Consider the following 24,855-nt stretch of genomic DNA (forward strand, 5'->3'; position numbering starts at 1 on the left):
TTTTCAGTACCTTATAGAAGGGCTGGGAGCTGTTACTTCTCATTAGTGTAAATCTATTAATTTTAAGTCAAGGAATTTCTCAGAAAATCATATTAGTCCAAATAATTTCTTGCTCTTTATACAGCAGTGGTGAGCACTTGTAATTTAAATTATTAAGCTTATAGTGCATTGGCTTGTTTCTTCCTGCATTTAGGACTGGAGTTTGTTCTCTCTTCTTTTTCAGATTAGTCATAACAAATGAGATATTTAGTAGGACGATACTGGATGGCTTATCTGCAGAAAGGGACAGTAGATTCGTGAGCTGTTGCAATTACGAGATGTCCTTTTGCCTAATTGGTACCTGGTGCAACTGATAAGCTATTATATCTGGTCCGTGTCATTATAAAAGAAACATGAGGAGCTCTTCAAGATTCTAAAGGCACTTTTGAAAATAGAGTTTAATTGATTATAATGATAGAGCAAGTGTTCTGAATATTCATGTGACTGAGCAAGTAGAAGATGATTGATATACCTGTGAAGATGTTTTGTGTTTTGAGATCTGGGTATTTAGTTTCCAGTCATCTTGTCCTAAAGTGGATAGAGAAGGTCTCCCCATAAACCTCCATGGCATCAGGCTATGTTGACTGTATTCAAGCACATAGTTTTATGTGTGGGGATTTTGTAATTGCTCCGGTATTGCCTTTGCACTTCACTTGATGAATGAAAATCCAAAGGCATCTTGTTGGAGAATTTTTAAATGTTCTGTTTATACTTACTGAGTACCTGCTGCTACTGAAGAAGACCTTTTGACTGAAGTTTGTCTTGCCTCAAAATATTTACTGCTTTGTTACATTTGTTAGTTTTGTTATCTGATGAATAGAAGAACATCAGAAGGGTATCCATTTAGCCTGACTAATCTGATTAAATTCTTCTGATTGCATTTAAAGTGGCTTAATCCTAGAGAGCAGGAATTTGCATAATCCAGCAGAATGCACTGTAGGAGAGATAGAAAATAAAACAGCTTTTTATCAGTTATTCCATGTTTACTGGTGTACCTTAACTCTTGAACTCTGGGAACCCAGTGTAAGGGTCGTTGAAATATGACCCTACAACTTTTGTGCATGCTATGTGTTCCTTGAGTTAGTAGAGCATTAGGCAAAAGCAGGTGTCCATATGAAATAAGACCTTGTGATTTCAATATGAGAAAGTAAGCTTACATCTGAATAGAAATGTATGATGTCTGAAGTAAGTAATATTTTTATTCAGAGCTTATCCTTTCTTCCTAAAAGTTCTGTGGTCTTGCAGTTGTCAGGCAGTTTGTTCTGAGCTGATGTTTAATTTAAAAGAATAGGCAGTCCCTGAGTTGATTTATTTCAATTAATTATTGAAATAAATAATTTTATCTCTTCCCATGCTGTCGTGGTTAGAATTGGGTTCAGTCAGGCTTGAAATTTCTTCTGCTGGTAGTGCTCCCCAAAAATCCCCAGATTTGTGGTTGTGATGACTGGAAAAAAGAGCTACCTTTATGACAAAGTTTGGAAGGATTTCTCAAGGAAAGACTTGACCTGAGGCCAATATTGAGTGTGTTGACAACATGATAAATGTTGTCAACACACTCAACATGTTGATAAGAAGCTATCATCTTTTGTCAGCTGAACACATCTGCTGTGGTATTGCCATTCCTAAGTGTCTGTCCTTGTCTTCAGGAAGTCCATGCCAGAGGTTCAGAGACAATCCCTGGCAATCCAGCTCCTGAAGTGCTGTGTGGTGGGAATCTCAGCGTGGCAGGGTGTGCATCCAAAGCCACAGCAACAGTTGTTGCATCTTTGCCTTGACCACAACCTCTTTGGAGATTTGATGTCCCGGAGTAACTACATGACTATAAAGGAAGTTCTGTGGTATATGATGTAAAGTATCCTGGACTATGCATGGAATTGGCTGAAGATTCTGGACTGGCTGCTACCAAGCATGCAATGACAGCAGATAGAGATAGCTGATTTCTAAGGATCCTGAGTAGTAGGTGGACCTTTCTTCTCCCCTGGCATCAGTTTGTAGCTGCTGCAGTGGCATGTGGCCTGTCACAGAAACAAGCCTGTGCTGCTTTACCTAGGCTGTAGCCAAGCATCACTGCTTGGATCAGGTGTAGTATGTTCTTCATGCTTGAGAGAGAGCTCTGCAGAGAAGCAGTGGCTGGAGATGCTGCATTTGAGCAGAAGTGAATGGCTGAGACACTGTCAGGTCAGAGTGCTGGTGATCATAATATCCAGGCCTCTCTGTCATCCATTCCTCTCAGGGAATGCTAGGGGAAGAGAAGTTATTTCCACTTTAGTATTTACGCTCATCAGCCTGCACTGAATGTCAAATCCTGGAGAAGGGTCTGTTTGTTTTCTGTGGTAATCCCTTACCTGAGAGGAGAGAGGTTTCCTTAGTTCATGGATATGACTGTGGCAATGGTTGGGGAAAATGTGTGCATTTTTTTTCCCCTTAAAATCCCCTAAAAGTCAGAAGGCCCTGTTCCAGCTATAGCCTTACAGCCACGCCTTTCCTCTTTCTCCTGACAGCTGTGCATGTGGACATAACTCTTCCAGGAATCTCTGCCTTTCAGAAAGAATTAACACCAGTCCTCAGATTGCATTAAACATTTGCCATCAAATGCCAGATCAAGGCTGCCTGTACCGCAGCCTTCTGTGTGCTGCATCATAGAATGCATCTAAAACTTGCCTTTGGAGAAGGATCCAATTTTGGATCATCATTCAAGTGGAGATATGCTGGTAGGCAAATTGTTGCACAAACAATGGTGTCATTTTAAGGTATGATAAGGAATACTGCCTTTAGAGATTGAGATAATAAACCGCATCTGTTGTCGTACTTTGTGCTTGGATTTGAAGAGAGCATCTTGCTTCCAAAAGGAGATATTTTATACCTTGAGTAACCTCTAAGGTTACTCTCATCAGAACAACTTATGATGTCTTGAGTATGAAGCACCTAGCATGATACGTACTATAATATATAATTCAGTTTACTCCAACCACCATAAAATTAAAGTAATTTTAAGTCTCAAAATAATTTGGAACATAATGAGAAATTACTGGGTAAGGGGCCTGGGTGTTTGGTGAGAGAGGAAGTGGAAAGCATTATCGGGATATGAGGCCTACCCTGAGAAAAGTGTGTTGGCAAAATCACTTCTCTTTTTTCTGGATCAGGAATTGTATCTTCTGTTCTGTAGAATGGTCAGGGAAGGAGAAATTAAGCCCTTGAATTAGAACAGTGATTTGAAAGGCGAGATAAGTATGTGATGCATCAGTGCCTTAGAGATTACTTAGAGATCTAGGAATGCCTCAGGTTTATGCCCTGGTAGTCTTGATGTACATCGCGTTTTTCCTTTGCTTTTATAGATATGACCTAGGACTGTGCCAGAGACATCAGCCTCTTTGTGCGGTTCTGGCCTCTAGTTCATGCATCTGCCTCAATGATGTGGTAGCCAGGGAGAAAACACTCTTCTTGTGTCTCAGAATTCTGAAGATTTAAATGGGTAGCATTACTGCAAACAGTTGCTTTCCCTGAGATGTAACATACCATGCGGTATTCCTCACAGAGCAAATGCTATGTTATGTGCAGACTTAAGAAGGCTGTCATAGCACTATTGATAAAACATACACTCTGCCTCTGTTCTGATCTGGGTAACTTGAGAGGTTCCTCAAGGCATAAAAGATCTCCTTTTTGACAGCCAAAGTAGGTGTTACTGGAGGAAGGAATTCAATTTGTTATTGATGTATTTCTCACAAGAGTCTAGTCACACAATTGTCCTGGGGACTGGGCATGTTAGATCTTGTAGGTGGGATGTGCCAACCCATGAGATCAGGGAAAGTACTCAGTGTGCATTTGGTGACTCCCAAATCGACACCGAAGCATGCTGCCACTACTGCTTGAACACTGGAAAATCTAAGTCATTAAAAGGCTTCTGGCCATAAATGGAAATCTGAATTCAAGTTTCAAACAGAAAAGATGAACTTGTATGCATGCTCCAGGGTTAGGTGAATGATGTAGCAGAAGGATCTGTGTACTGGACTGAAGAGCTGGAATCTATTCCTAGGGATTCTCTAGAGCATTAGAATCATGGTACAGAGATACCTGTTTTCTTGCCTGTGTTGTTCAATGCTTTCATCAACCTGAGCAATTACATATTAGCAAAAGTGAGCATAAACTAAGGGAAGTGTGTGATGAGGAAGGGCAGGATTTTCATCTAGAGGGGCTTAAATGAATGTGAGCATTTTGTCAACGGGAGCTCTTTTAAAATTAAATGAGCGGTTATTAGAGAGAATTCCAAAAGAAAAATCACAGCTTTGTTCATAGGCTCACAATATTAGCATCCTCTTCTTTTCTTCTTTTTCTGTGTATTTATCATCATGTCTCCATATGCGTTGTCCTGGCTGTACCATAGAACAGCAGTGAACAAGTCTAACTAGCTCATACTTAGAGATTTTGTGCTTGGGCTTCTTTCTCTAAGGATGCAGAAAGCTGAGACTCCTCTATAGGTGCAGACAGTGCTAGAAGAGTTAATGCCTTCTTGCACTTCACTACTTCTTTCTAGGGGCTGAGGTAAAAGACCATAGCTGCATCACAATGGCATCTCTAATGCATGACAGGCAGCCTAGCAAAAACAGTGCACCTGCCTTAACTGGGAGCTTCCCATGGACATGCTGGGAGAAGTAGCTCAGTCTTTGTGCGAGCTATCACAGAAATGCTGGGAGTATGGAAAAAACAGCATTCCCATGAACCTGGACCTACTTCAAAAGGTCTTGGGTGTCAGTTTCCCTTGTAACTAGAAAGGCTGTTTTTTTGTTCAGACATGTAACTTCATCTGAATAGTCACTAGAGCACATTGGTGGTGAGTCTGATCTTGTAAAATTCTTTACCAGGTGGCCTCTAGCATGTTGCTTGTTGGCACCGGGTTTGCAACTGCAAATAATACAAGAAGAGCAATGATAACTGCTTTGATAAAGGCTTTGATTAGGATGCCTGGATTAGCACATACAGATGAGAAGTTTAGGAAGAATATTTTTGGCTTATTGAAAATCACCAAGCCTAGCAAGCTAACCAGATCTCTAAGCACTGTAGTGGCTTTGTGTAAGATTTGCTGTCTGTCTGTACTTGAGCATGGCAGACAGCTGTAGTGAACACAGGAGAAGCAGTGTATTTGTCCACTAAGCTCAACAGCTGGCATCATTTTCAAAAAAAACTTTAAGCTCCTTCTTTTGTTCCTACATTTATGTATTTCAATTCTAATTCTCTTTGAGGGTCTGACAATAGGCTAGCCATGACTAGAAATGAACCCCAAACGAGGATTGATCCATTGTGAATTCCTCATTAGCACTATTATCATCTGGTTTCCAGATGATGTGAATAGACCACATGCTGGTCATTCTAGTAGAAAAATTAAGATTTTTATTTTTTCCTTTAAAAGTGTGGAAAAATGCGAGGTAACACTTCATTCCTGAAATTTAATGTGCATGTGCTCTCATCTCAACATTTGCAATGTGGAGAGCCACTGTGTAGGATTTGAAGATCAGTAGCACACAAAAGTAAGTTTGTGATTGATAAGAAGATGGTTTTACTTGGTGTTGGGAGTTTCCTATAGAGCAGCACTGGAAATCTTGGGGAGCTCTTCCTAGAAGTGACAAAGGAGAGATGTCTGATGTGTTCTGAGCATTCCCCATCATTTGGAGCATAGTGCTAGTGTTACTGTCACCTGCTGCTATCCTGTAGTGCAAAACTCCCTGCAGCTCATGAGAAGTGAGGACATAAGCTTTGAACAGCTGTGCTTTGTTAAAGTATGCTAGATGCAATGTTAATTAGAAACCTCCTGGGCTTCAGCATCTATTTCAAGTTGTTTCTTACTTAATTTGGAATTTGGACAGACATTCCATTGGGCAATGATTTAAAGGAAAGAAATTGTCTAAGAACAATTACAGAAGAGAACGTTTTCCTTGGCATTATGTCTAAAGTGCATGAATTGAGTGATGTTTGAGGTAGTGCTGGACCTGCTTCAACGCAAGTCCTTGTGTTCTCTGAGCAAAGCAGCAGATCTCACACATGCTGTGAAACCCTACCAGTTTAGAAGCATGTCCAGTTGCCAGGATCATCAGTACTTCTCTTTCTGTCTTCATGAGCACTTGTGCCCCATCAGTGACTGTGAGAAGATAAAGCCAGAAAGGGGAGAGCCTAGTTTCTCATGTACTGAGAGACTGTGATGTGCAGTGGTTGCTGCTGCTGGGTGCATCACTGGGCTGGAAACCAGCTCTGCATAAAATTATTACAATTTCTTTATGTTTAAAGATGTTTCCTCCCCTAGAAAGATTTAAGGTGCTCTCTCTAATGTTTAATACTACAAGTTTAATTTAATGTTGGTTTTGTTTGTTGGTTTTGTTTCTGTTTCTACACCTTCACCTTGTGCTTTTGATTTGATATAGTTTGGAAATGGACTAAATGTGAAACTTGAATCACAAGCCTGAATAAAAATTGAGTTTTTCACAGTTTCCTGACTGTTGTTCTCATTAAGACAAAAGTTTATGCCCAAAATAATGGAAACAAGATGTCCAGAATTTTGGAAATGTACATCAGAATTATAGTAGACTACCTGAAGATGCATGTTGAAGGACTATAACTTCATTCATTCAATTTCTTTGCTCACTGTCTGATGAACATGTACTTGCATAAAAAACTAAGTGAAGGAATGGATGTTTGGGAAAAAGAAACCAATGAGGTCAAGATGCTATTTAACCTTTGCCTGCAGCCTGGAAGACTGGTGTTGGCAAAGAAGCAGTCGTTTCAAGACACTTTTGGTGAAGATGGTTAGTTTGACAAAATCTATCTGCTTTCCTAATATAAGCAACGTGTGTAATGTGTGCAGGTGCTTTTTCCTTGGTGCCTACCTGTGCTTTGCAGGCAGTGTTGCCTGTGGCATAGGGAGTTAGATTTGTGTTTCTTAATATGCTGCTTTGATTCTATGTCTGTTTTCACCTGCCAGTTACCACAGGGCTTCCTTCTACTCCATCCTTCTCATGCCCAGATAAGTTTCACGATTTTGGACTGTTCTTCTTAAGAACAATGATGCTTTTAATATAGGATGTGAATTGCCTGTCCTTTCAAGACAGCAATGCTTCTGGCAGCAGTTTGAGTAGCGCTAAGGTCTCTGTGGTCCAAGAGGATCTGTAATTGTAGCACTTCAGCAGCTGTGTCTTGGAAATATGAAAAAGAGTACTGTGACCCTGGAGTGAAAAAAATTCAGTCAATCGGAATATTGGTATTCTTTTGGTTACAAAGGTGAAAGAGCTACTGTTTTTTCATTTTGTGTCCTGCTGACTTGTTCAAATCCTTTACATCTCCCTCCCATCTCCCCTCTACCCTCCTCTGCCCAACTTTTACCCTCTAGTACCATGTATGTTGAATTTGAAGGTGTCTCACTTCTCTGGTCATCTACTTCGTCTTGGTACAAAGGATTCTCTTAGGTAGAACATGCCTGAACGTGAAAGTATATGGCCATGAAGGGATCCTCTGCCTGCCCTGTAGAGATTGGTGTGAGTTGTATAAACCCTTAAATTGGATAAAGTAAATAAAAAATGAAACTGTTCTGCATTTCCCCTTGTAATCAGACCTCTGTAGACTGTGATTCCTTCTGATTTAATCAGTGTTCCATCTGTTCTTTCCATGCCTTGAAAGTCTTAGAGGCAGTGAACACAAACTGAAATAACAGGTTCATTGAATACAGAGGGGAAAAAAAAAATCTCACTATGAGGACAGTCAGATTGTGGCAAAGGTTGCGTAGTGAGATTTTGTAGTCTCCGTCTTCAGAATTTTTCAGGACTGGACTGAGAAACCAGAATGTCAGTAACCTTGTCTGACTCCGTAGCTAAAACCTGCTTTGAGTTGGACATTGAACAAGATTGCTTCCACTTCCTGAGATTTTGTTTAACCTAGCTTATTTTATGATCCTTCAGCTGATTTGTGAAAGTGAGAAGTGGCAGTGAGAGTCAGCATATCCCAGACTAGATTACTGGAACCCATGTTTGTTTAGTCTCAGTTGATTTCCAGCTTCATACCATGACAGTATGTTCCCAATACTGATCCTTTTAAACTTTATCTCTGGGAAGACCAGACAGGTGACTGTGAGGAGCAAGGAAACAATCTGCTGAAATGTAGCTTGAGCAGGGGCTTATGCACAAATACTCTGGTTTTGTGGAGGTAACCCTAGATGGGCAGACTCCATGCTGAAAGCATGCTGTTGAAGCAAGGGAGTCTGACTCTTGACAGCTGTTCACTATCAGTTTGTTGGCGGGGGAAGGACCAGAGGCTGAACCGATGGGTTTCCAGACTGCGCTCAGCCTGTACGTACACTTCTGGACTCTGTTGGCTGGAATTGTGGGTGCTTTCCAGGTGGAGATTATGATGGAAGCATAGGTGGCTGATACCATTGTGCGCAAAGCAAAGGAACGCTATAAATTCACTTTTGGTCTGACTGGGAGGAGTGTTATTTTATTAGAAAGGGGGACATCAGAGGTACATCTTGCCAGCATATCAGCTCTCAGTCTTCTCAAGCTGGTGCCAGCTCTATTGCTTGTTGCAACATGGCTCAGAAGCAGAATGTGGAGAATTTGTTACATGAATAATCAGCTGTGTATGGGAGATGTAGACTGTTGCTGATGAGTTTTATAGGGATTTGTTATATGGAGATGTAATAGTGATATTAAAAGAAAAAATGAGACATGCACTTGGGACAAAAAGTGATACAAAAATCCCTTGTCACTTTTTTATGTATCTTCAATTATGCTTTGTTTTCCTTTTCTCTTTTATTCTTTTGCAAAGAGGCTTTTAGCCAAAGGAAATGCGAAAATGTTTAAGAACAGCATGTTAATAAACAAGCTAGTGTCAGGATGACGACCCTGGGAATAGATATTTCTAGCCTAACCCTGATTTATTGTTTTTTAAAGGCAACTAGTGGACTTTATGCATGCTATCAAGCCAGAAGGAATTTCTACGCTTTCCCCAGCTAGCTGTGCTCAACTCAAAGGTCCTGCTTGGGGGTCCTTCCACCCTCCCCCCCCCCTCTCACTTACTCAAATCACTTTGGTTTTTTTATCTGCACTGTACAGAAGAGTTAAGTAGGCTCAAAAAAGCTGGTACCGGAAGTATTAGTTAAGCATGAGGTAAACAGAATAATTCTTTGAAGGAACAAGGTACCCTTTCAGCCCTGACATGTTGTCATCTTTATTGTGCTTAGCTTGCTAGTAAATGAATAAAATTTTTGCCTGCTGGTTTTGCGTCCAGACTCTGGAAATCCCAAGTGGCAAAAATATGAGTGAAACCTTCAGTAAATTAGGTCTATTTCTGACATCAGCTGTAATGTTGTAGCTAGTATGCCTTTTTCAGTTAGGAAACCCAAACCAGATGAGTGCTTTCATATCCTTAGAAGTAAATGACACTTGAAGATTCAGCCGGTTAGTTCTGTGTCTACTTTTGCTACAGAGACTGTACATCTTGCCACATCAGTTTACCAACAGTTTAATTTGGCTTCACAGCAGTGTCATAAAACAAACTTAAAACTTCAGTGAGAAGTGGTGAGAAACAGTTTTTGTGCTCTTTGCATTTTGTGTAGGGTGGCAAAAATGTACAGCTTCTCTCTTTCTCTGATTTCTGGCTATGAAGAGCTCTGGTTGAAAATGCTCCTTTGGAGGAGCTCAAAAATCTATAAAAACCCAGCTGTTCATTATCATTCTGGCTGCTAAAATTATTAGAGGCAGTTGTCTGCAGGAGCAGCCTGTTCCTTCTGGCTGAGGTCAGGTAAGCTTCATCTGGTTTTGGTGTGTGTTGGTGTGCTGATATGTCCATTAATCTTTGTTATCCCTACTCAGGTAAAGACCTAGGACGCCTTCACTGTGTTTCTGCTTGTGATGGACTGTGTTGTGCTACTGTGATTAAATTTGTTGAATAATAGCAATGTACAAATTCAGTCTTCATCTGGGCTTGAACAAGGACTGGAAATATTCAGTCTTCATCTGGGCTTGAACAAGGCTATGCATTGTTCAGTTTCATATGTAGGTGTCTTGGCAGAGTCCACATACATCTTGGTTTTATGAAGCAGGATGTAGGCATGCAAAACTGATGCTATAGCAGTTTACACTAACAATTAAGAGCAACACAGGTAAACCTGGGGGAAATTAGGTTTGCCCGAAGGAACTCGGCTTGCTTTCTGCATTCATTTTCTGTGGATAATTTGAAAATTCACTGATGAAGCAGTGGGTTTTCTGCTGTTCTGGCTCTTGTCCTTTGTACAGTTGAACAACAGTTGCACTTGTCTGGGATGGGCTGCAAGACAGAAAAGCACGAGCTTTTTCTAAGCAAGTCCTGCAGCAGGAGTTATGGCTCTAATGCAGCCTGAGATTGCCGTGAAGGTGTCTGTGCTGCTGCCTCAGTTGAAATAGAAAGGGAAGAGTGAGATGAAGTTTAAAAAAAAGTGATGTCTTTCATATGTACTCTTGATTTTGCATTATATTTTTGTAGAGTAGCACATAGTGTAGCTCTTTCCTTTGGCTGTGACATGCACCATCACTGAGATCCTGGCATCATGGTAGAATAATAGAGCATAACAAAAGACAGCCTCTCTTAACTATTCTTAAAGGACCTTTTTGTATCCATCTCCTAAAACAAATAACAAAAAAAACAGCAAAAAATAAAGCCTTCCACAATTGTCTCCATGGATGTGGTTTTGTGCATGGTAAATGTTTCCATGTTCACTGTTTGGTGGTTTAGAGATGCATATTGAAAAGTAAGAGTGTAACTGGAAAATTTACCAGAAAGTGTTGACTCAGTTGCATCAGGATCAGGATTGCAATGAATTTTTATAACCTGACTTTTTCTCACTTGACCTAATTGGAAAATATTAATTATTGCTCTTCCAGACTTGTGATACTTCCATTGCAAGAAGTGAAAAAAGTAATGATTTATGATGTTTGCACATGACTGTCATTTGCTTTCTTAAAGCACCTGTTCTTAACAATTCTGTGCTGAATGCTAACCAGATTTATTTGCTGTTATGTATCAGTGTAAGCACAAATACGCTTGAGTGATGATGTGATAGACTGTATGCATGCAAACACTGCTGCATGTTCTGTGCTGTTGCATAAGTCTTGTCCAAGGGGAAAACCCAACACTGTGTAAATGACAGATTACTCTGCAGGTGGGCGTCTAACTAGGAATGGACATCCAAACAGGGTTTACCTGAGTAGTTTTATAATTACAGATAAATCTGGAAATACAGGCAAGGTACTGAATATTAGCAGCTGCGCAGCTCAGCACAGAGTATTTGAAACCTATAAATGCTAGACACAAGTTTACTCATTATGTCAAGTAGGTCAGCAAGGGACTGATGGAAGGAGAAAGAGATCATAGGCCAAAGAGGACACCTATGGAATAAATCTGTTGTAGGAATTATTAAGTAGCAGTTCTTCTCCTTGCCTCTATGGCAAATGCTAGCAGGTGCCTAAAAGAAGATAACATGTCTCATCTGGCTGAGAATACATCTCATCTGAGTTTGTTAAATCAGATATGGCATTTCTTCTGGCTACAAAAATCTACTGCCTTACTGTACCATGTAAGTTGTACCTCTAGGGAACTTCTTCCCACTATTTGTATCAAAGGGAGGAAGTCTGGAGGGAGGCCCCTATCTACTTATCCTTCTCTACCCTCTCCCACATCCCTAGGAGGCTGTGCTCAAAGCCAGTAACATGCAGAAAAGATAACTCCTTTCTGCATAATTCTCATAGAATTAAACTTCCAACTCTCAGGAAACAGTTCTCTCTTTTGTCTTGGTCATATAAAGTCCCTTTTGCTCCCATCTGGTCATTCCTTGCAATATCATCCTGAATATATAAATATATATATTTATACTCATTAAAAATAATTTTGATCTCCTTTGATAATTTGATTCTTTTGACTAAGCTTTCCGCAAACAGAGACTCTCACAGGCAGACATGATGCAAGAAAATATCTTCCTTCTGTGCTCTTCTTGAAGAGCATTTAAATTATGAATGGTTTCTTCTTCCACTCCTGCCCTCTCTCAAGGTAATTCCTGTGAAGGTGAGATTTTTTGTTTGTGAAGAGCACTGGCAAGGGCATAGGGGGGCATCAGTAGCAGTCATGAGCAGCAGGACTGATCTAACTGCAGGAAACAGTCACATTCACTATAAACTTCTCTGTCCTCACATGGGACAGCTTTAGCTTGTTTAAAATACTCATTTAGATGTTGGTCTTAGGATGGCTTTCAAGGAGAATTTATTCTGTTTGTGCTAATCTTAAAAACAAATATTTTGGGACACTCTAGTTTGTGTCCTGGGCTGATGAGAACCCTTGTACTAACTGGCATACATGGAAATCCCAGCACGGCGTTCTGTTTCCCAAAGGGCTTCTGTTCCCTCTTACCTCAAGAAATGAATGGTCTTTCACACAGCCTAGAAGTTTTAGAGTGTGGAATGGGGATCTTGAATTTTTTGATTTGCACTGTTGCCACTTGGATTGCTCTGTTTAGGCCATGAAACAATGATTCTTGTATCCCAAAGAGCAATACTCCAGGCAGGTCAAGAAAACCTACAAACAAGCCAGGAATATAGCACTGTGAGGTAAGTGGCTGTAGCAGCGTCTGGAGTTGGCTCTTGGTCAAGCAGCAGTAAACGTACAGAGCTGCGGAGTTTTATGGATTCTTTTGTCCCCTTATCTAAATAAAGAGGGCATCCCTACTCCTCTTCTGTCTTACTGAAAAATGTGCAAGGAGTAAGTAGGTCAGCAGCATCAAAGCACCTCCAAAGAGGCAAAGTCTGCAGAAATCAAGAATTTAAAACTGACAGTTAAACACTGCTTACTTATCAGAAAATAGGGTGTTGAGGTGGAAGGCTTTATAGAATAAATTTCTGCCTTCAGGGAACTGGAGAAAGTTAATTTTTTTATTTCTTTGCCTCTGCCGAAAGAGAAATACATCTCCAAAGATAATTTTCATGTCCTTTAGAAACAGTATGGCTGTCCTTCCAGGCCACCAGGATTTAGGTGGTCTTCCCATGTGTTTTGTTTTTTTAAACAGCATCCTTTGACTCCACCAACACCCACCCCTCCTCTTCCTCACCCTCCCCAACCACAAAGACAAATATGTACTTCCTGTCTTCTTAGGCAGGGTAGTGGTTGCTTGTTTTAATTCAGTACATACCTTCTGTGGAAAATATTAATGGGGTTTTTTTGCTGGTTTATTGATACTTACCATAAACGGTCTTCTCCCTGCCTGCCCCTGCTCTGACTGGCCTAACAACTTTTCTTTATCAGGATTGCTGGAATGTAATGTTGCTTTGAATGCTTTTTCCTGGGGTAATGAGTCATACTTGGACTTTGGTAGTATTTCCGGCATGATGCAAGCAACATGAAGATGTTGGTTTTCACATCATGCCAAGCCCTCACAGGGAACAGGGGAACAAATATCTGTTCATTCCTGGAAAGTGGCTCACTTCTGACTCATATGGCTTCTGTTTGGAAGAAAAGATGAGGGAAGGAAGATCTCATATCCAGCTTTTCCAGCAAAATCTGGAATAATTACCATTGCGTGGCAGTTGCTGCAGTTTCAAAGCAAGACAGCTCTCCCTGCCACTGGAATATAATTGGTGCTCCCTTGTGTCCCAGCAGTTGGAGGCATCCAGCTGGATCTGGAAGCAGAGGGAAAAGCAGTTTGATTTCTGGTGACCTGAGGGTAAAATTTGAGAGGTAAAACTCAGCTTCTCTAGTGAATAGGCTTTGTAGTAATAAAATGAGAATTCTGCATCACAAGTCCTAAAATATTTTCATACGGTCTTTCCAAAATGGATTTGAAAAGAAGCAGTAATCGCGAGGCTTGGATAAGTAAGCAATTGGCTGAGTATTTTGACCTGTTTATCTGGGAATTAATTCAATGGAAGCAAATGTTCATATCAAGGTAATCTTTGCATTAATCTGTCTTATGCCTGCAGCAAACTGGCAAGTTACTGGTTGATTGTTGCCTGCCCATACACCTGGAGCAAATAGCTCACTGCCCTTCAATGTGATTACTTGCCAGTTCAGTGATTTTCCATTAGAGGCCTCAAGAGCAGAGCATGTGTAAAGCAGAGGTTTGAGCATTTCAGAAAAACTTACGCCTTGATAGCAAGCACTCCTGCAGATGGGTCTTTGTTGTCTGTGATCAGATCTGGCCCTGATGTGACCTTTACCTGCTAGAGATTGCCAGGTTGTCAGGATAATGTGGGGGGGGGAAATGCATCAGATGCTCAGCAATACCTCTCAAAGTGAACCTGAGCATTTTCAAGTTTCTTTCTGCTTCCACTGATAATTTCTGGTTTTCAGTGGTAGGTGAGAATACAAGAAATGCAACTGGCTGTTGTCCTTAAACAGGCCTTGTTACTGAGTTATGTTCTCACGTACTTTTTTTTTTATTTTAAATATGGTATTTTCTTTTTCCCAGACTTATCCACAAAAAGCCAGTGTGCTTATAGTGAGTTCTCCAAACACTTTGTGGACTGCCCTTTTAGGGCTTTTGAATATAAAGTGTTTGAATCCACATTCCTCAAGTTCTGCTGTTCATAATTCTGCTTTGACTATCCTAGTTAAAGACAGGTTAGCCTGTTCTGTCATTGCAGAAACACTCCCTCTCCCTATGGGGAATTTTGTATATATAGGAGGAAGAAATGCAAGAAGCTGACTCTAAGGCTATTGTTGCTGGCTTGCCTGCTTTAATTAAATACCTACATCTTTCTGATAATAAGTCTTTGGTCTGTCTGCCTTGAAAAGTTTTGTGAGTTCCAGATAAAGTCGCTTCAGTGTTGAGATCCTTGTCACTGGAATTATCTGGTAGATTTGAGTATTCAGTGAGAATAGCAGCACAGTATATGGTGTTCACTGCAGGCTGGTTACAGTTTTGCTTGTAGTTAATAGCAGGTTGTGTTTTTATTTGGTTAGTGGGAAACTAAGTCCAGGTCAGTGGGATTGAAGTTGTTTAAATGCTGACTTCTGGAAAGAGAGCAGAAAAAAAGCCACCATCTGTAGTCTGAATCCAGAGGTAGGAGGACAGAAATTCTTCAAGCTGACAGCTTGACAGCTGTCCTCTGTACAACCTTATTCTAGCATACTGTTTACATGTTAATGTGCATTAAATAGATGAATGAAAAATCTACTGGGCTTTCTGCAAATAACTATGTATTTGAACAAATTTAACTGCATGTCAAAATGACCTTGAAAATCATTATACTTACATTAAAGGGTTTCTAGCAACAGCTGCTTTTTGGAGTTAGGAGTATTTCCAAGTATTTTGTTTCATGCTTTCTGAAATAGGATGAAGATTTATTCAGGAATGTGGCCAGATAAACTCTGTGAGTTCTGTACTGCTGAATGGAGTTGAGTGCAGCTAAATGTCCTCTGTAAAATCCCATCAATAGAGTTCTGTTCTCTGTCCTGAGTATTGCTCTTAGGCTTGTCAGATACAAAGGGCTTTGATAACCCTTGTACTTTTCTTGAAAGTCAATTTCAGTGGTAGCTTTTCAAAAGTTGACCTTGCATCTTTGTACTGTTTCCAGCATGAGACCTTCATAGTCAGATTTGTCTCACTAGGACAGGGCTTTTGGCCAGAGAAAGCAGCTGAGGAACTGGTAGGACTGTCATTTTAATTTGGCACTAGTCTTGAAAGCAGTAGCTGAGATGGAGATGGGTCTGGTTTATCACTTTTGCACCTGATATGTGTGGGCCCGTGCACTTTGAAATCTGACATACTGGCAAGTAAAAATAGCTTTATTGTGCTGCTGTTGATCACTCTGTAAGCTAATGTGACTATATCCAATTCCACTATAATTTTCCCTGGTTTTCAGTGGAGCATGCATAAATTACAGATGGCTGTCAGACTGATAAAGAACCACCAATGTCTGTCTTACCACTGATGCTGTGATTGGTTGCATGCAATTTGTTTGAAAGTTTTCCCAATAGAATAGCAGGGGTTGAAAAAAATCAGGCAATTGATATAAGGCAGGGATTTTGTCTCCTGCCGGTTTAGACTCTTCCTGCGTATTAGATGTAGACGAGCAAGATGTGCTGTTACTGTGATGCAGGAACCCCAGCCTGCACAGTCATTGTTCATTGTCTTTCACCACACAGGAGAACAAAAACTCTTGCAAGCCCTTAACTTCAGGGAACATCTCTGTAACTAACATTCCTTACATGATTGTGGCAGTAAGACTCCTGCATTTTGCTTGTCTAGTGTTTCATCAAAAGATATGTTAAAAATGGGCTGTAAATGGCATTGAGTTTATTACTGCCATTTACAGATGTGCTTGATTTGGGAAAATGGACTTTTATATTATCAGAACTTTTTTTAACAGTGCAACTACATTGTTTGACCTCTTGCTACTGCATGCTTTGAGATGAAGGAAATATCTGTCGGCATCTGGCCATTATAGAATGGTTGTTTTTTAGTTTGTTGCAACCTTTTGGAAGGCAAGCTGTAGAAGTTCACCTGTTTGGTTTGGTAAGCAAGTAAAGAAATGTTGAAAACACTACTTTGTTGGCTTCATAGCTGTTCTCTTCCCTTGATGATATATCCCCTAATTCCTTTCAAACTGTTTCCAGAAACATAGTGCATCTATGTGTAATCCTGTTCAGTTTTTTTGGGCTGTTAAGGTGTTTGGTGTGGCTGATGTGGCTTCATGTCCTGTGGTGCTCTGTTCTGTATGTGAGTATCAGAATTGTTCACCAAGTGGGAAGAACAATGTCAAGTTGAGTCTTGTGTCTCATAGTGTTGTTTCAGTTTTGGTACCTCTCCTAGTCAAGTTCTTGGTTTTACATAGGAGCCCAAACTTCAGGAGCCTGATTCTGTAATAACTGCTGATCTGTGAGAACAAGAATTATCTGTGGGAGTCTTACAGACTGCTAGCAAAATTAGTGCTTTCAAAACTTCAATTGTTACTTCTTCTGATAGCTAGTAACTTAATGCTGAATTGTATACAAATGTACTTTTAACCAGCAATAAGAATTCCAATGATATAGTTCATAAAAGTGAATTTCTAAATAAAAAGTTAAATTAACAAAGTTTTTTATTTCCTAATCTTTCCAAAGACTTTACCCCTTAGAGCCGTCACTGTTAGTGGCTGTAAAATTACCATGAGAAAGGCTTCATCACAAATGTGCTGTTGTCTTCTACTGTTTCATTCTTGAATATCAAGTTTGCACTGAGCTATCTGTGTGTATAATGCTAACACTGCTTATGGTACAGATTCAGCTGTGCTGTCGTTTATTGAAAGGAACTTCTTCTGATTTAGCTTTTAGTAAAATTACTTCTATTTACAAATACTCTCAAAGGTGAATTTTCAAGCGTATGTATACAAAGCTTTACAAAAGAGATTGGAGATATGTGTGTAGAAGTGTGTGTGCATACATGCATATGTTTTTATATATCACAGAATCACAGACTATGGTGAGTTGGAAGGGATCCACAAGGATCATCATTAAGTCCAGCTCCTGGCCCTGCACTTCCCTCCATCTAGGTTGTAGCTTTTCCTAGAAAAACTTTTCTGTTTTAGAATCAAATATTCATAATTTTTGTAATTATGCTTCCTGAACATGAACCACCTTCTATTTACTGGTAAACTTTTTGGTATGGCCTGATGCTTTGGTTTTCTGGGTAAAAGAAAAATGGCAGGCAAGAGTTCTTGTATTGAAATATGCTCACACACAAAGAGCCAACTGCATAGCTGTATTTGGCACACAAATTTGTGTTTGGCACTTCCACCTGATTTGGCTTCTGTTCCTCCAAAATGCACATTTCTTGGTGTAGCATTGACTGAGTCCACAGTGCCAAAGACAAAAAGATACATGCCACTTTTCTGACTTCAGAAAAAAACAAAATGTTTCTCTTTGTGAAACAAAGTATTCAAGAGAGCAGTGTATTCTTTCTATTACAGTTATTTTTTCCTAATGCAGCATTTTTTCTTGATGTGGTTGTTCATAACTAGAATTAAGAGGATGTGTCTTGCTTGTAGCATCAATTTTGGTGTATATTTATTCAAAATTACCGTATTTTTACTGCATAAATGAAATAATTTTTTTTCAAGGAATAAGGGCACTGTCATTTTGCAGACTTTTCACTGTGCTTTGAAGGGGTTTGGAGAAGTTACTTGATTACAATATTCTTGTTGATATATTACTTGATTTATGACTTTTGTTGTTTTCACAGAGAACTGCTCTGGATCTTTCCTTCATTTGTAGCTTAAAAAGTTCTCTCTCTGAGTCTTTTCATAACTTTACAATTTGCTACATTATTGGTGTTCTTATTTTGTTGTTGCAGTGATCAGTATAATCACACAACATCTGAAGTTGGAGGGGACCTCTTGATATTACGTAATAAAAAGTCCTGTTCAAGCAGATTCAGCTAGAATAGATTGCCCATAACTATGTCCAGTCAGATCTTTAATATCTCCAAAGATGGATACTTCACAGCCTCTCCAGGCAACCTATTTCTTTGTTTGACCATTATCACAGTCAAAATGTGTTTTCTTGTGTTCAAATGGAATTGCATATTTTTTGACTTGTTATATCTTGGCCTGTCACTGGGCACTGTCAATAAAAGTCTTTCTCCGTCTTCTCTGTCTTCCGTCAGGTATTTATATGCATTGATAATGTCCCCACTAAAACTTGGTTTTTTCCCAGCTAGCCAGTCTCAACTCTTTCAGTCTCTCCTCATATGAAAAGTGCTTCAGCCCCATTATTGAGCTTCATGGCCTTTTGCTGAAGCTTCTTGCAGTATTCTGTGTTTTTCTTGTGCTGGGCAGATGAGAACTGGACCCAGCAGTCCAGATGTGGCCTCTCCAGTGCTGAGTAGAGGGGAAGAATCACATCTCTTGATCTGCATTCGGCACTCCTGATGCACCCCAAGTTGGGTTGTCCCTCATTCCTGTAAGGGTGGATTGCTGGCTTGTGTTTAACTTGCTGCCTTACAGGACCCCAAAGTCCTTCTCTGGTGAACAGCTTTCTAGCGTGTTAGTCTGCCATTTTCCAGCCTCCCTGGGTCCCTTTGAATGGTAGCACAGCCACCTGGTCTGTCATTCACTCCACCCAGTTTTGTATCAATAGATGGAGGGACCGTGGCTTTGCCTAACCAAGGCTCTGTAAACTCAAAAGAATGAAGACACTTCCCATGACCTACCTGGTAACCTGTCCTGGGGCTCCACCTCACATGAGGGGAAGAAGGTACCCACAATATATCACTTGGATCTCTTGAGTTACCTCTTGTGCCTGTTCCTCCTTACTGCTTCTTCTGATTCTGCCCAAGAAGGTTTGGTTCTGACTGTTTTTCAGGCAGCTGAGAGCTGCTGTTACAACTGCTTTGATGTGAGATAAGCTCTAATGCTTTCTTTTTAGTTTTACTCTAGTTCATTTTTTCCTGATATTCCCTAGGTGTAAAGGCAGACAACTTTTTTTTTTTTTTATCAGCATATACAATAGTACTGTGGGATTTTTTTTTTCTCTTCTTTGTGTCTTCAGATTTCACCTCGGAACCATCTCTTCCTGAAGAGCTAACTGTACACAAATTTCAGTGTTCTTGGGAATTTATGTACAGTTGCTCGTGAGTGTGCTTTTTAGCAGCTGACAGGGATTGTGTGCTTCCTGCAATCTGGCTCTGCACAAGCTGGGAAATGTTGGTGGAGGCATGAAACTGTGGTCGTAAACTGGAGCAAACTTTTGCTTCCAGCCGGTTACCAATGTAGAGGTAGAATTTAGAAGTCTTGTACAAGCTTGTCATCTGTATAATTACGTGGCTATTAAGAAATGGGTGGAAGTTGAATGCTCTAAAATTACAGACTGTAATGATAAGACGTGGTTAGTAGTGATTCTGATGCAATTTTCCTCCTTGCCAACAGAGTTTCAACAGCAGGAAGGCATGAAGTCCCATCAGAAAAACATGCAGCTCTATGACACACCCTATGAACCAGAAGGCAGTGGTGTGGAATCTGATTCTGAAAGTGTGGTGAGTCGCCGTTTACGAGAAAGCAAATTGCCACAGGATGATGACAGGCCTGCAGATGAGTATGATCAGCCGTGGGAGTGGAACAAAGTCAGCATCCCAGCTTTGGCAGGTAGGATTCCTAGATCCCAGCCTCAAAATTCCCTCTCACAGTTATACTATATATACTTGCCTTTGGGGTAAATCAAATACTTATGCTCTTTTGTGTGTGTGTGTGTGAAGAAAAGTCTGTAAAGTGAATGTGGGTCATCTAAATCTTTACCTACTGCAGAAATATGAAACTGCACTTTTTGCTTGGTACTTCAGCCAACCTGTTGTCAATCATCTTAGCAACTCATTTCATAAAAGTAAAAGTTCTGATTCTCCTGCTCCTTCTCCCTTCCTTCATTTTAATGGATGGAATGGTGTTTATTGTTGAGTATCTCTATGGTGAGGAAGTTGCTTTGCAGGGTCCTGAAATTGTGGAGCTATTCTCAAAGGGACAGTGTGATGAAGTGTTGGGGGTGAGGCGGGAAGAAAAGAGGTGTGGCTCCGGGACTGAGCATGAAAGAAGTCTGACTGCAATGATTACTTGGGAGTCAGTGTGCATTTATCCTAGGTAAATCCTGCTTGACAAACCTGTTTGCTTTCTGTGTTAAAACTACTAGATCTCTTAATGGAAAGAGAGCAGTAGGTCTCATCTGTGTAGACTTTAGCTTTCAGGATGTTGTGCTGTGGCATCAGCTGTGTTTGGAATGTTGTAGCCCAGATGGGTGGACTAGTAGATCTGCAAAAACCTTTCAGAGTCATTGACCTCAAAGGGTAGTGTTAGTGATTCATACTCTTCCTGGAATCTGGTTACAAGTGTGATTCCTCCCAGGATACGTTCTGAAACCCTTCCTGTTTAGCACAGTTATTAGTAACCAAGAGCAGAAGGAGAGGAAATGCCCCTTATCAAGCTTGGAATAACAGCCAAGGAAGGGGAAGGTGCATACAAAGCTGCCATTCTGAGGGACTTGAACAGGCTGGAGAAGTGGACTGACAACAAGCTTACAAAAATCTAATGAGAACAGACCTAAAGACTTGCATCTGGAGCAAACTAACCCCCTGCAATGATATGGACCTAGATCTGGTTGGCTTTCTGGGCTACAGCTTTGCTAGAAGGGGCTTAAACAGTCTTAGGGGAAGTGGACTAAGTGTGGCTAGCAATGCTCCTCACCATGATGAAGGCTAGTAGCATGCTAGCCTGTGTGAATAGGAGCAAGCCAGTGGATGAAGCAAAGTGACTGTTCCTCTTTACTTCATATTTCTTGAACTATGCATAATGCTGTGGTAGAATTTTGATATAAGAGGGATGTTTATAAACGTTTTTGTTAACATAGAGCCAACAAAATGTCAAGAAACTGCAGCACATGGCAGCACATGTGAAGAGATGCTGAGAGACCTGGGCTTGCTTAGCCTGGAGAAAACTTTGGGTGAGACATAGTGGGAACTTTCTAATGCCTGTGAAGATATCCTCTATAAGATGGAGCCAGTTTCTTCACAAATGAGCAGGTGTGTGATGGGAAGATGAGATATAAGATGAATCAGTAGAAGTTCTGACTCAAGTTGGTTTTTTCTCTGCAAGAACAGTCAAGTATTGGAAACAATTATTCAAGGAGCACTTGCAGTCTCCATCTGCAGGTTTTTTTTCATCCTGTGGGAAGAAATGACTGGATAAACAACCTGATCTGATCCCATACTTCCCACACAAGGTCGGTGATTGTGTGCTACCCAGAAGTAATTTTTATTTCAGAAACTAGCAACTTCACTGCTTAATGATGCTGAGATGCAAGTTGTGGGCCAGTATGCATCTGTCTCCAGTGAGATCACATTTCACAAATTTTTCAAATAGTAATATAGCAGCTAGAGAGACTGGATTTTAAAAGTTAAGTCTAAAGAGTCATATATGGGCATATGCAAATTATTATCCTTCATGTATTGGTAATATTATATGAAATCTATGAGTTTTAATTCATTTGGATCTTATCTTAACCTCTGTATTCATCTTTGTGTCCACTTTTTTGGTCTTTATCAAGTAAATTCTGAAATAGGGTTTTTCTGAGTTGTTTTAAAATAAGGATCTTAGTTTTGTTATTTTTTTTTCTTTATATCTACTTTTCAGTTTTTACATGTAACTGTAAATTAACAAGGTCAGTCCAATACAAGATTTTATGATTGGCTTATGTGTAAATATTCTTTCAAGTACTATGCAGTTACGAAAGCACACGGAGCAAAATATTGCTTTACCGAATTAATAGACTAAAGAGAGGTTTAATTAAATGGTATTATGATATGGTTGGTTTACTTACAGGTTCAGCATAGAGAATTGTTATTTAAAATAAGAAGAGTAAACAGTTCTTGAGATTAATTAGATTTATCTCATTACGGCTGCCATTCATTATAGATTAATTTGTTTTAGGTACAAGGTTATTTTAGGTACAAGAATTTCTTTTGTCACAAAGAAATGTCTAAGGATTGGCTGCAAGCCCAATTGCAAGCTGCTGTTTCATCTAGTGTCTCTAGAAATCCTCTTTGTCCTAGGAGTAGTAAATGTTTAAAATAAGGAATAAAGAGGTCCAGCTCTAAAGTTTGAAATGGTGGAAAGTTTGCGATGGAGAAGTGTTGACCCCGTGCTGAGATGTATGAAGTGCTCTTATGACTTAGTCAGTGGTTCCATAGTATAGGTCAGGAAAGGGGTTTTTCAATTCTTGGCTGAGGTGGACTTTTCTGAAAAGTGCAGTGTTGGTCTAACTATTAAAAGTTCTAGCAATGGGTAAGTCCCACTTTACAGGCCCACAATTACCGTCTCCGAGTTCTGTGGAACTGTGGAGATCCTGGAGGGATCCTCTGCTGAAACTTTCCTATTTTGTGAAATTCATCTGGAGGGAACAACATACATTTGTGATGAGAGTTGCAGACACAGAGTCTTATGAAGCAAATGTTTTTGATTTGTCAGGTGATAGACTGTAGAAACAAAACCAAATCACCAGCGACACTAGAATTACCATGAACCTAATTACTCATGTAAGTCTTTGAAGGAAAAAATTGTTCTTCTGCCATGATTTCAAGATTTGTTGCTGAAGCATAGCTAAAACCTTTTTATCTCCAGCCTGGACTTTGAGATTTGTCAGAATGAAAGTGTGCACAAGCTATAAAGTTTGCTCAGGCTGAGGGCAGTGTGTCTGTGCTCTGACTCCTAAGGATGAGGCTGAGGCTGTTGTCATGCTGGCATTGCAGATGGAGCAAGATGTACATAGCCTATGGATTTTGCTGTGCTAAAAGATGTGTCTCTGTGTAGCAGAGCTGGAATGCAGCATTTTGACTGTCTGCAGCTGGAGTCCTTTCATAAACATTTTTGGGGTTGTTTTATTGGAGGCTGTCCAGCTGAAGCTAAAATGTGTTTTGATGGCTTTTATGGGAAGCGAGCAGGTCTTGTTAGAACTCCCACTGAGCTGGGCAGACTGGTTTGCCCAGAAGAGTTGAGGCTGGAAAAGCAACAGGAACAAAGTAGCTTCCAGGTACACAAGTCTGGCTAGAAAAGGAGATAACACCAGGGAGAGCCCCCTGGATAGACAGAAGATAGCATGGGCACCAGAGGGCCCATTGAAGAATGTCACGCTGACACTGGCTTCCGCTGAGTTTGTGAGAATCTGTCCTCTTCAAACTGTCGTGTGGGCACAGAAAACATTGGGTAAAGGAAATGCTTGTGAAGTCTGTAAAGCGAGTCTTAGTATTGCTTTACAAAATATGTGACCCTCTCTTACAAAGAGGGTCTCAATGGTCAAGAGGGCCATTTGGTAGCAGTTTCCAGCACTGATCATGGGGTCATGGAAGAAGGATTTATAAATGCCAAACTTTTTCTGGCTGCTTCTGGTGTTGAATGGAAAGGTGTTGGCTAGGACCCTGAGTGATCTAAAGCAAGGGAGTTCTGGCATGCCACTGTCACAGGGGTAGGGCAGGAATTACAGGGCAGTGGAAGAGAGGCCACATGAGGAGTGTGAAAGTAAAGTATTGCAGTCTGTTCCATAACTGCAGTGGCTGGATGTACTTTAGCTTTATTTAAGAGAGGATTCATAGCAGTCAAAACTCAGACCTGATTATAGCATTGGGTGGGGAGGTACCTGACTGGTTATCACACTTGTCACTTTAATCTGCTTGGATAGCCCTTCAAGACTGCTTCTTCCTGGGGAAAAAACCAAACAAACTCCAAAAACAAAAAAACCCAACAAAACAAACCAACCAACCAACCAAACAAAAAAAAAAAAAAAAAAAAAGAAAGAAAAAGAAAAGGCCAGAAGTGCAGACACATGTCTGAACTTTTCAAACACAGAAAAAAGCCCCAACATTCAAAAGCATCTGAAGCATCTGAAATTTGACTTTGTCCTGTTTTTGGAGAATAGTTCCTATGTCTTATCATCATGTTAGTGACTTCCTACACAAGCATATAAAGATAAAAAAAGAAGGAACATTTTTAAACTAAAAGAGGAAACATTTAGATTAGATGTTAGGAAGAAATTGTTTAGTCAAAGACGGCGAAGCAATGGAGCAGGTTGCTGTGTGTGAATTGTGGATGGCCCTTCCCTGGAACTGTTCAAAGCCTGGTTGGATGGGGCTCTGAATAATGTGGTGTAGTGGCCGAAATCACTGCCTGTGGTGGCATCTCTTTGCTCTTAGGAGTTTGCAACTAGATAATCATTAACATCACTTCCAGCTCAAGCCATTTTGTGATTCTGTGTTGTAATCACAAGTTGTTAACAGTCAGAACTGAGTTTGTTATGTGAACTAAGTTT

At 40.3% G+C, this 24,855-nt stretch overlaps 1 protein-coding gene across 1 annotated transcript in view; it reads left to right on the plus strand.

The window, feature by feature from the left end:
• The window catches only part of SHB (SH2 domain containing adaptor protein B), a gene marked incomplete at its 5' end in the record, with an annotated part of 56,851 nt that overhangs the window by 13,903 nt on the left and 18,093 nt on the right, over positions 1-24,855 (plus strand). The window contains one exon of the mRNA XM_031064719.1: positions 19,941-20,156. Within this exon, the coding sequence (XP_030920579.1) occupies positions 19,941-20,156 (216 nt within the window). The remainder of the gene's footprint in view (positions 1-19,940; positions 20,157-24,855) is intronic.

Source organism: Geospiza fortis, unplaced genomic scaffold, assembly GCF_000277835.1.
Source record: "Geospiza fortis unplaced genomic scaffold, GeoFor_1.0 scaffold1048, whole genome shotgun sequence".
Taxonomy (NCBI): domain Eukaryota; kingdom Metazoa; phylum Chordata; class Aves; order Passeriformes; family Thraupidae; genus Geospiza; species Geospiza fortis.